The sequence below is a fragment of the Oncorhynchus mykiss genome, chromosome 5 (assembly GCF_013265735.2).
Source record: "Oncorhynchus mykiss isolate Arlee chromosome 5, USDA_OmykA_1.1, whole genome shotgun sequence".
In the NCBI taxonomy this organism is placed as follows: domain Eukaryota; kingdom Metazoa; phylum Chordata; class Actinopteri; order Salmoniformes; family Salmonidae; genus Oncorhynchus; species Oncorhynchus mykiss.
This window is the reverse complement of record NC_048569.1, coordinates 57,988,752-58,000,747: the sequence shown is the minus strand read 5'-3', so window position 1 is coordinate 58,000,747 and position 11,996 is coordinate 57,988,752. Positions and strand designations below refer to the sequence as shown.

The following is an 11,996-nucleotide window of genomic DNA, read 5'->3' as shown; positions in this document are numbered from 1 at the left end:
ACCTTCATGGAACCCAAACCGACTGCGCATGTGCCCCGTCGTGCGCTATTGTGCTTAAATGTATTTTGTCCCCCTACACCAAAAGCGATCACGACACGCAGGACATTAATTTGGGGACAGGTCGAAAAGTATTAAACATGTATGGCTAGTTAGCTTGCACTTGCTAGCTAATTTGTCCTGGGATATAAACATTGAGTTGTTATTTTACTTGAAAAGCACAAGGTCCTCTACTCTGACAATTAATCCACACATAAAACGGTCAACCGAATTGTTTCTAGTCATCTCTCCTCCTTCCAGGCTTTTCATCTTTGAACTTATATGGGGGATCGCATCCAAACTTTCATAGTATTACCACGACAACCGGCAACAAAGTTCATCTTTCAATCACCCACGAGGAGATGGCAGGTGGGTACCTGCTTCCATAAACCAATGAGGAGATGGGAGAGGCAGGACTTGCAGCGTGATCTGCATCAGAAATAGAAAGGAGTTCTATTTTAGCCCTTGGTAACGCAGACGCTTGTTGGCGCGCACGAGCAGTGTGGGTGCAGTAATAATGATTTCTACATTTATTTTGTGACGCTCGCGCACGAGACGTGTCCGGCCTGGTCAGCATGTTACCCCGTGTACTCAGCAGGCCAACACAACACATTTCACTATCTCTTAGACAGGTTAGCAAATGTACTTTCAGGATGGCCTTCCCTCCACCCTCCTCGTTTATAACCGATTACAATGTTAGACTCAATGATTTATATATACACCATCGGTCGGACTTGAGATAGCTAACGTTAGCTGCAAGCTACCCTCTTCGCTCCGGGCCGCAGTCTGATAACTTTACTTCTAACTAGAGTTGACTGAAAGCATACGGAAAAAAACTGGATAGTCTTAGGGTTGAGCCAATTTGAATCTGGTATCAATATAAATATGACATTGAGTCACCGATTGTATACGCTATATTTTTTATTAGCTTAGCAATAAGTGGTAAATGCAATTTTCGTATATATGGGCTCTCTATTCCACCTCGCAGGGCAAACAGAGAACTGACTTTTTCCTGACAAAGATATTATAAATATACTCTGACAGGGGTAGTTCCTGCTTCCGAGTCGGCCTGTCAGAGTAGAGACTGGGCGTGGTTTAGACTCACCCAGCCTATCGTTGATTGTTGGCACAGAGGCTGGTCCCAGCCCCCTAAGCGCTTCAGCGGTCAGTCGTTGTAGCTGTGTAGAATATAGTTATCAGGCACCTGGCTCCTGTTATCTAACAAAAGACCGTTTGTTCTCGCAACACTGAATGTGCCCCCCCCCCCCCAACTCATTGCAGAGTTCCTGTCTTCATGTCATTCTGTATTTTTCCATCATGAGAAAGGCCCATGGCCCTGAAACTGTTAACAATGTCTCACGTCAGCCATTTTGCATAACACATTCATCCACACAAGCCAACAGCAGATAATATTCAATCACATATGATATGGTAACGGGCTATAGTGCATAACACAGAACCTCACAATAGTGCTCTTTGTTATACACAAAAATACAAATCAACAGTGGAAGACACAACTACACACCCTGTCTAATGTAAACAACAATGCATTTTCTTACCTGTAATGAAGTGTTTACTACACACGTAGTGTGTGTGACGAACCGAGTTTGGGAAACCCTGGACTAGAGCACAGTACTCTTCTGTGAGGCTCTGTTTTTGGATTTGGTATAGCTAAAACCCTGAGGTCTGGGGTTTTCCTCTTTTTAGAGGTACACCCCATTACACAACAACTTTTGGGCATGTTCTCGTTATTTGACAGACAGCTTCAAAAGTACCACTGAAAGAAGCCAACTTTGAATGCTGGTCTATGGGACAAACCGGAACGTGTCCCCTGAACAAGGGGCATGGCTTTGCTTGCATCCATGTGGTTACCCATAATTGACCTCTAATATTGAAATGAGGTGTTTATGTGTGTGTAAAGTAAGCTTTCGGATCCTGTGTTTTGTGCATGTGAATCCGGTAGCCCTGATTTATTTAACAATTTTTGTGAATGCACAATTACTATCCGATAGAATATGGGAAATATTCTATGTTCACACAATACTTTCATAAATATATACCTGCAACTATTAAATATATTGTATTTGATTTATTCCATGCATTGATATCTTACGCATCCTATGCATTATATCTTATCGATGCATACCCAAAAGTCTGAGAAGTCATGAAAACGTTAGACACAGAAGTTAGTGCATTTATGTAGCCGGGAGGGAGGGGACAGTAATCTCTGTAGCGAATCATCTCGTAAACCAATGAATTTTCAGGCACTGAAAACAGTGGTCGCTTTCTGGCCACACACGAGTGGACGGCGTGAGTCGCATGTGCTTTTTTCTCATTTGTGTATGTTAAAGAAACCCATTCGTACTTGAGCATATAAATTATGTGGTAGAAACATTGTAACAATATAAATATTACAGTGAAGAACTCAAATACACCATCTCATTTTTTGAAGGTAGGTTTGGTTTGTGTTCTTTGACAGAACTTTGGTCTGCTGGTGTGAAATATGTCATTCAAAAACGGTTAAATTGAGTATAGGCAGGTCCGTGTGTTTATGCATAATTCATGTTTTCTTTTCACAAACAACAAGGCGCCATCAGGTATTTGTGTCACAGGCTACATTTTCTTGTGGTATAATTCATAAATGTTCCCTCCAAAGAATGACTTTCAAGACAATTAAACGTTTTAAACTGGAGTTGGACGACCCGGACGATGCTGTGTATGCCAGCGGCGAGATAGTGTCAGGACATGTCGTTTTAGAGCTCAACAGGGAGACGAAAGTGCACTCCATGAAGGTCATTGGAAGAGGGGTTGCCACTGCCCACTGGCTTGAGGATCACAGTGTGGGCATGAATGCAGTTTACAACGACTACACCTCCAAGATCACCTACTTTAGGAAGAGACAACATCTCATCCGAGGTAATTCTTCTGCATTTCTGAAAAAATCACACTGGTTATTTGTCAACAGATTTTTTCTTTTTTTAAGATGTCAACCATGTTAAAATGTTCAAAATGATTAGTATCTATTGATTTCCTTTTAATGCAATTATTAAATTCAAATGTTCAGCCCATGAATGGAACTAATTAATTGCCTGGTAAAATCATGCATCTCTAAAAGTAGTGCACCTTGGATTTGACCAAGCCTACTGTAGGACACAGTAAATATGGAAACACTGAAGACACAGGCCCTACTTTTGGTTATAAAACATTAAACACAAATCGATTAGAAAATGACATTCTTAGAGGCACTGTAGAATAACAAGAGACTGGAAAATAGTTGACAGCATGAACTTAACATGCACAATTCTATTTTGTGTGAATGAAGCTCACGTGTAGCAGCAACATACTTATAGGGATTGGATCTAGGCCATCAGACTGGCAGGTAAATAAATGCAGGACTGGTGGAGTTAATGTTTCACTAGAAAGTCAGCTGTCATGCATGGCTTGCCTTGACAATCAAATCAAATTGTATTTACATGCGCCAAATTCAACAGGTGTAGACCTTACAGTGAGTGAAATGCTTACTTACAAGACCTTAACCAACAATGCAGTTTTAAGAAAAATAAGTGTTAAGTAAAAATAGATAAGTAAAAAATAAAATAACAAATAAAAATAACAAATAATTAAAGAGCAGCAGTAAAAATAACAGCAGCGAGGCTATATACAGGGGGTACCGGTACAGAGTTAATGTGCGGGGTCACAGGTTAGGTAGAGTTAAAGGTAGAGTTAAAGTGACTATGCATAGATAATAAACAGAGATTTGCAGCAGCGTAAAATAGGGGTTGGGGGGGGGCATTTCAAATAGTCAAGGTAACCATTTGATTAGCTGTTCAGGAGTCTTATGGCTTGAAGCCTTTTGGACCTAGACCTGGCACTCCGGTACAGCTTGCCATGCGGTAGCAGAGAGAACAGTCTATGACTAGGGTGGCTGGGGTCTTTGACAATTTTTAGGGCCTTCCTCTGACACCACCTGGTATAGAGGTCCTGGATAGCAGGAAGCTTGGCCCCAGTGATGTAATGGGTCGTACGCACTACCCTCTGTAGTGTCTTGCGGTCGGAGACCGAGCAGTTGCCATACCAGGCAGTGATGCAACCAGTGCTCCATGCTCTCAATGGTGCAGCTGTAGAATTTTTTGAGGATCTGAGGACCCATGCCAAATCTTTTCAGTCTCCTGGGGGGGAATAGGCATTGTCGTGCCCTGTTTACGACTGTCTTGGTGTGCTTGGGCCACCAGGTTGTTGGTGATGTGGACACCTTAACTTGAAGCTCTCAACCTGCTCCACTACAGCCCTGTCGAGGAGATTGGGAGTGTGCTCGGTCCTCCTTTTCCTGTAGTCCTCAATCATCTTCTTTGCCTTGATCATGTTGAGGGAGAGGTTGTTATCCTGGCACCACATGGCCAGGTCTCTGACCAGGTCTCTTAGTTTTGATGTCTTCACTATTATTCTACAATGTAGAAATTAGTACAATTAAAGAAAAACCCTGCAATGAGTAGGTGTGTCCATTCTTTTGACTGGTACTGTAAATGTTGCTGACCTCTTGACAGGCTGCCTTCTCTAACCTCAAGGTAATATTAAAGTGGATTTAGCTAATGTTATAACACATTAACTACCATGTACAGCTGAGTAATTTCATGTTTACATAAAGTTAGTATAGCAGAGGGGCAGCTTAATATAAAAGTGTTGGCCAGTTTTTATATGTGGATAGGCTAATTATGATACATTTCCCAAAGAATAACAGGAAAGTATTTATTGGATGGTGTTCAAAACATAATTTACATGTCATACTCAGTGCTTGACTTGGACTAAAATAGGTGGCAGTACTCATTTTGTGTGCCAGTACTATTTATATTTAGGTGCAGGAACACAGTACTTTTGAGATAATATTCTATAAGAGGTGCAGGAACTCAAGCAGTGAAAATTTGAGGTGCCGGGTATTGGGTATTGAACTCCGATGAACTCCTGCCCAAGTCGAGTGCTGATCATACTGATCAACTTTGACGTATTTTGATTTAATCAAGTCAGGTGTCTCACAGAACTTCATATTTTCCTTCACAGAGCCAAAGTAAATGTCTACATTTTGGTTTGATTGTAGACTTGTTTTGATTATTGTAGGCTTAATCAGAAAAGGAGCATGGCCATTTACTTTCTGAGTCTCGCTCTTGGGGTTTTTGACACTTTCTTTTTCATTATGACTAAAGTGAAAGAAAGAGTGAGTGCAGAAGCCCAAGAAGAGGCAGAGGCCGAAGACGGCTGCTGGCCTGAAAAGGTGTGGGGGTTTAAAAAAATGCTGCATCTTGTCTCTCAGGTAAAAAGGGAAAAACATCTAGATTAACGTCCTCTACAGGAAGTTGTTGAAATTACACCCCAACAGTCCTTTGTTATTTGCCTCGTGCCTGACTAATAATTGCTAAATGGCTGGGACTTCAGGGTGCAGACATTTGTCAAATGAATCTTTAATCGTGGTAAGTCAGTTGGGAAATAGTTTATGAAGTGCAGTCCTATTTCATTATAAAAGCAATGTGAGCAAACATATTCTGTGGACCTCTTATCTCATTTAATATGTCATATGAACATAGCCTTCTTCACATGGTCAGATAGAATGGCAGAATAGTTTTTACTCCCCTTCATGACATTAGTTTGGTTGATTTGGTTTTGAGACATTTCATGTTGATAGTGATACTGCAGCTGTCTTTGGTCGTCTGATAAATGTGTAATGATGCTGTCCATGTCCATTGCAATCAACTAGACTGTGTTTTTCATGTATTCTTTGTGTGAATACACTCTGGCTAAAGTCCTGCTGTTTGTGTGCCTTAAGCCAGACCCCTGGAAAACATAGCTATAGCCTTCTATACATAATTTGGCACTCTACCATAGGTCTTTGTTTTGAATATCATCTGTTCTGAACACATATGTATGTACATGGTATTAACTTTGTTAGTGTGATGAGTCTGCATACCATTCATTATTTGATACAACGTGGGTGTGTGTATAAGTCCAAAATCATACTTCATGCAGGCATGCAAGCATACATGGCTTTTATCTCATCGGCCCAGCAATTACAGGAAGTTTCAGGTCAGAGCTCACTGAAGTTGATTACACACTTTTTAAAGTTGTCATATGTCACAACCACCAGGAGGCGGTTGATATCATAAAGTTGCACAGAACTGGTACTCGTCTGTATTCCATGACAAAGCCCAGCTGTTGCATGTGTCGTTCACACCACAGGAGGCAGTATATAACCCTCACATACTTTCAGGAAACAAATAAGTAAACAACTTTGTTTTTTTTGGGGACAACATTTCACCCCTGATTTTGCAATCCAGAGGGCCTGGAACTAAATGTTCTGTAAGATATGATCGATGTGTTTGTATTGCAAGCAGATGCACTTTCATGTTTATGCGCATTCCCTTTATCATTATTGCTTTTTCTTGAAGTGGTAGCCTAATAGTAAAAAAAAAACGGTTTCATGATCGTTCATACAGGGCTTTAGAGACTTTTCAAATCATCATCATGTTTGCTCTCTAAGAAAATCAATTTTGCAAACTGCATGTTCGGTTTCTTGGAACTAATGCATAGACCGCATGTACAGGATGTTAAAAATGGACCCGAGCTAAAGCGAATATAAATACCTTTGCACAATAGTACAATGTGAAACTAAATGGGAGGATCTTTGCTGTCTCCAGGCATGCTCAGTTAAGTCTGTTTTTGTCTAAGAACCTGTAACCATCAATCACCAGGCACTGTTTTCTCTGTTCGCTCTGAGCACTCCACGCCCAGGGAATATGTTTATTAGCCTGCTACAGTCTATGCATGGCACCTTATGTAATATATTCGGAGGTCCCGCCCCCTTTCACATCGTGCAAAAAGGAGCTGTGGCCGTCTCTGCTGCATCAGTTTTGTGTAGCGACAAGCCAGAGAGACAACTGAAACGCTCTACGCTTTTTGACAACTTGAACAAGAGCGCAAGAACATTTTAACAAAAGTAATCCATTTGGAATTAACACGCCTCAAGATGATTTTCGGCAAATTGAAAAAGTTTGACATCGTCTTTGACTCTCCAGAAATCGACTCTCCTCCAGTTTTCAGCAGTGGGGACGTGGTGTCTGGAAAAGTTGTTTTGGACCTTGCAGGGGAATGTAAAGTGGAGTCGTTGAAGTTGCACGCCGAAGGTTTTGCTAAAGTGTATTGGACCGAGTCTCGTTCGGCTGGGTCTAGTACTGCTTATACTCAAAACTACAGCGACGAAGTGGAATACCTCAACCGAAGAGAAGTGCTTTTGCAAGCAGGTTAGTCAGTCACTCTTTCTCGGTGAATGTAAGCAATCGTGCTCCATGTTATGCTACTCTCCGGACAAACCATCTCGAGCAAATTTCAATCAAGATAAAAGTATTTTATTGTACGCAACTGCGTTTTGTGGGGGGTTTCTCTCATGATGTTGTATTTTGTTATTTATTAACTTTGAATTATTCTGTCATTTAAAAAATAAATAAGTCCAAGTGTTGTCAATGCAAGTTAGATTCCCTCTAACAGTAATAACTCTAAAAGGGGACTCAGTGCTTCCATAAATAATATAAAATTTAACAAAATAACCCACAAATCAAGGGCCTGCAAATACCCGTTCAAGAGCACCAGGTTTGACAAAAATCTGTTCTCGTGACAGTGAGAAGGAACCACCCTTTGCAAGTAGTATAGAGAAAGAAGTGATATGTACCCCCTAACGTTTTTAATATCGGATAAATATGGTGCTCTTGTTTGATGAGAAAAGAGTAACTTCAGTTGCAGTTCATTGTAATGAGAAATTGAACTAAGTGACTTATCCAATATCTATTTTAGGTAGTACATAGCATTGGAAAGCAAAAGGCCCTCTTTCAGTAATCAATGAATGTATCAGAAGTTGTCACAACATTAATGCTTGTTTTATTAATTTATTTTCAGATAATGCCGAGCTTATCCTCCTCCCTGCTGGAAGACATGAATTTCCATTTAGTTTCCAGTTGCCTGACGAGTAAGTATCCCTTTCTGGAATGAATGGTTTCGGTTCAGTATTAGCATACAGTAATGCACTGTGTTGATTGCATTTGATTTGGGCCTATGATAAACATCACATCTTATTAAAGAACAACGAAGGTCTAATCAATTGATGTGTTTTACTCCAACAGGACACTGGTAACATCTTTCGAAGGCAAGCATGGCAGCGTCCGCTACTGGGTGAAGGTGAAGCTGCATAGGCCCTGGGCTACAGTGAGGAAGATCAAGAAGGAGTTCACAGTCATTGAGCCCATTGACATCAACACACCGGCCTTATTGGCCCCCCAAGCTGGCAGCAAAGACAAGATGGCACGGGTTTGGTACCACAACTTTGGACAGGTGTCGATAACTGCCAAGATTGACCGTAAAGGTTACACACCAGGTAAGAACCAACCATATCCTTTAACCCTAATGGCCTGAACTTAACAAATAGTTATAACTGTTTATAACTGAACCAAATATAATGTCACAGTCTCTATTCTCCAACTTCCAGGTGAGGTGATTCCGGTCTTTGCTGAGTTTGACAATGCCACCTCACGCTCTGTGGTGCCCAAGGCCTACATCACACAGACGCAGACGTTCCTCGCCCGGGGCACCATGAAGCAGAAGCAGGCTGTGGTGGCCACGCTTAGTGGCGACGTGGTGGGGGCCCAGCGCAGGGAGACCTGGCATGGCCGCGCCATCAAGATCCCACCAGTCGGGCCCTCCATCCTGCAGTGCCGCATCATCAAAGTGGAATACATGCTCAGGGTGAGTTCACTCCCTAGACAGAATGGAAAGCACTTCATTCACATTTATTAGGTGTTCCTTGTTGAGTGTATGTCTTATTGATAATGAAAAGCTAATTCGAGGCTAGTGGTTTTACCCCTACTGAAGAGTCCATGTTACTGTAGTTCTAAAAGCTTTCTCCCTGCTCCACCACTTAGGTATGTGTGGATGTTCCTGGGACCTCTAAGTTGTGCCTAGAGCTGCCGCTGGTGATGGGCACCATCCCCCTGCATCCCTTCGGCAGCCGCACCTCTAGCGTCAGCAGCCAGTACAGTGTCAACCTGGAATGGCTCCGCATGGCCATCCCTGAGCAGCCTGAGCGTAAGTGTGTCTCATTGTAAACAAGACATAACATGTTCCCCAAAGCTAAATGCCAAACCCCCTGAAACTCTCCAACCCTTAGGCTAAATGGTTTACTCATCTGTCCCCTCTTTCCCTCCCCCATACAGCTCCTCCTGACTACAGCTCTGTGGTGACTGATGAGGAGGCTGAGCAGAACACTATGGCCCACCGTCCTGAGGAGGACCTCAGTGGGATCATGGAGCACCCACTTAGGGCCTTTGTCCAGGAGTTCCGCTTCCGACCCCCTCCGGTGTACTGCGAGGTGAGCTAGCACCACTTAGAATACTCTTGTGATTTAACTGAACTCTCTACACTTCATGACCCAATGTGCCTTATTGAAACGTATACCTTTGTGTTTTGCGCCTGCAGGTCGACCCAAACCCTCAGCCCCTCAACATGAGACGTCGCTGCATGACGTGTTGAACCAACCACTTGAGTGTCACGCGATGACCCGACTTAATTACGCAAAGTGATTTGTCTTCTCCTGGATTACTATCCGAAACTGGCTACCCAGTCCCAAGATGTGGCTTCTGTTGTTGGTAGGGACTAAGAGTACCGCTGAGAAGGTGGAAGAGGAGATGGAGACGACAGGACCTGGTTGTGGAGGAAGCCCTTTTAAAAAAAGAAAGATGGACATGTTATGTTGAGCAAGGAAAGGAAATAACTTGTCCCATGGTTCCTGTCCTCCAAAGTGATTTTGGCTCTGGATGAGGAAACAGAGCCCCTCCTGCCAATCAATGATTCCCACACAATAAATGTTTTGTGTTTTTTACTGAATTTGGGGAAATATTGGGGGAGAATCACTTGATTTTTGTAAGGGGGAGAGTTGAAGTTGCAGATGATACCTAAGCCTTAAAGAATGCTATGTGATATGACGAAGTAATCAGCTGGTTTAATGTTGAGGCATCTGTAATACTCAACTCCCCTTTGCCTTGTAACATATAGCCTAGATGTCGACCTGTGTTATGTATTATGACTCAATCATGATTTTCCCATGACTATTTCTACTGATAGTCAAGTAAATGAGATTCAAGTAAGCACTTTTTCTGAGAAGTCATGGTTTGGTGAAGAGGAGTTGAGTCAGCAGGTTTAGATATTAAGCCGATGTACACAGGTAATGCTATGCAAAAGGGAAAGCCTGCAGTATCTGCAAATGAACTGAAATGATTGCATGAGTGATTCTGATGCAGCAGCTATCCTCTGTATGGCACTGTTCAATGTATTCTGAATGTTAATATAACAGTACTGGATGAAGAAACTAAGTTAATTTCTTTGTATGTGGATGAATTCAAGAGGAATTGGGGTTGCGTACAAGCTAGTTCTTTAGCACAAACCTATGCATAGTGTCTTCTCAAATAGAGACTAGTACTGATGTATTATGACCGTTCACAACAATGATAAGAGGAAGAAACGTGTGAGTCTGTTTCGAAGCTGCTTCAGGCTCAAATGATTAGTTTTAGAAGCAGCTAAAGAGGAAATGTCTGAGCTGTGTGGTTTGTGCGTTTGTGTCAACCCAGATGCCTGTGCCTTGATGTTTCTGAACAGTTTATACATGTCTGCAGAACATTTGTTCAGTGTTACATTAAGCCGTACGTTGAGGATGTCACTTTGAAGTGTACTAAAGAACATTCCAAGAAATTACTGAGGACTTTTACCTCATTTCCAAATAATGGAGAGAATGGGGGCTTCAGGTCAGCAATGCAGCTTTGGTGTCATGCTCAGTGCAGCACACACCTTAAACGGAATGTATTTTATACAAATGCCATTTTTGATTCACAGAACTTGCCAAAGTTTTTGTAATTATTGTTTCTAATAAAACACTGACAGTTTTTTGTGTTTTCTGTCAATTAATTCATTTCTTAATTTACCTCATTCTATTTCCCAGAAAGTTTCATTGGTTAGATTTGACTAGAGGTTCAATACAACTTGTTCTCCTCGAATAGATGATTGAGTGCCATCCCAAAGAAGAGAATATTAAAGCTTCCTTTTCAGCAGCTACTCGTTGACATGCTAAGAAACATGACTGGGCAGGGGAATTCTGGTGAAAAGTAATTCAGTCACGTTTAACTTTTTTTGAACATCCACACATTTGAACCATAATGGGAATTTAATTTCTTTGACCAAACTTAGGTTCATGTAACTTGAAACCTCATTATTTAAAAAAACAAATTCTGTCTTTTTTTGGAACATCATGTACAGCAGTTTTAATGTGAGCCGAGGCAACACTGCGGCCATGGTTCATCTGAAGAACACTTCTCTTACTCAGAGGCAGCAGGCCATGAAAACAATAATTGTGAAGTGGTAGTGGGTGTATATTTTTACATTGTACAGTTACATAATTTTGCTATTCCGGCTATTCCTGCAGCGTTTGGCAGATGTTGGGGTCTTACAATTGTTGAATACATACAAGAACAGGATGAAAGGATAGCAGTGGCCTGCTACAGAGTTTCTGACTTGATTTCTTGTCATTTTTTGTCTTATCAAAACTCCATCTGTGACTGGTTTATGTAACCAAACCCAAATATGTGACCTAGTAGGCCTGCAATCTGCAGTGAAAGAGGAAACAGAATACTAAGATGGTGTTATTAATTACACAGGCCATCAAGGATAACAAATTCATAAAAAACAGTTTCAAAACCTGACCAAAATAGACGTTTCCATCTCTCACCAAACCTATTGGGACAGGCCTTGGCTGGTGCTGGTGGTGAGTTGGTGGCTTTGCACACAAGGCAAAACATTTGATATATGTTGTCTTGACAAATTGCAATAGGCGGTTATGGCACATACAGTTGAAGTCGGAAGTTGTCATACACTTAGTTTGG

The 11,996-nt window shown here is 41.7% G+C and overlaps 1 protein-coding gene across 2 annotated transcripts; it reads left to right on the top strand.

The window, feature by feature from the left end:
* Window positions 1-2,307: 2,307 nt before the first annotated feature.
* On the top strand, window positions 2,308-11,003 carry LOC110524135 (arrestin domain-containing protein 2). 2 transcript variants are annotated; one of them, XM_021603492.2, is made up of 8 exons: window positions 2,308-2,488; window positions 2,693-2,952; window positions 7,972-8,041; window positions 8,196-8,446; window positions 8,558-8,814; window positions 8,991-9,153; window positions 9,282-9,436; window positions 9,544-11,003. In XM_021603492.2, exons 2-8 carry the CDS (start codon window positions 2,694-2,696, stop codon window positions 9,595-9,597), a joined length of 1,209 nt encoding a protein of 402 aa, XP_021459167.2. In that variant the 5' UTR covers window positions 2,308-2,488; window position 2,693; the 3' UTR covers window positions 9,598-11,003. The 2 variants fall into 2 exon arrangements, with proteins under 2 accessions (XP_021459167.2, XP_021459166.1); XM_021603491.2 differs by lacking the exons at window positions 2,308-2,488; window positions 2,693-2,952 and adding an exon at window positions 6,542-7,322.
* The last annotated feature ends 993 nt before the right edge of the window (window positions 11,004-11,996 follow it).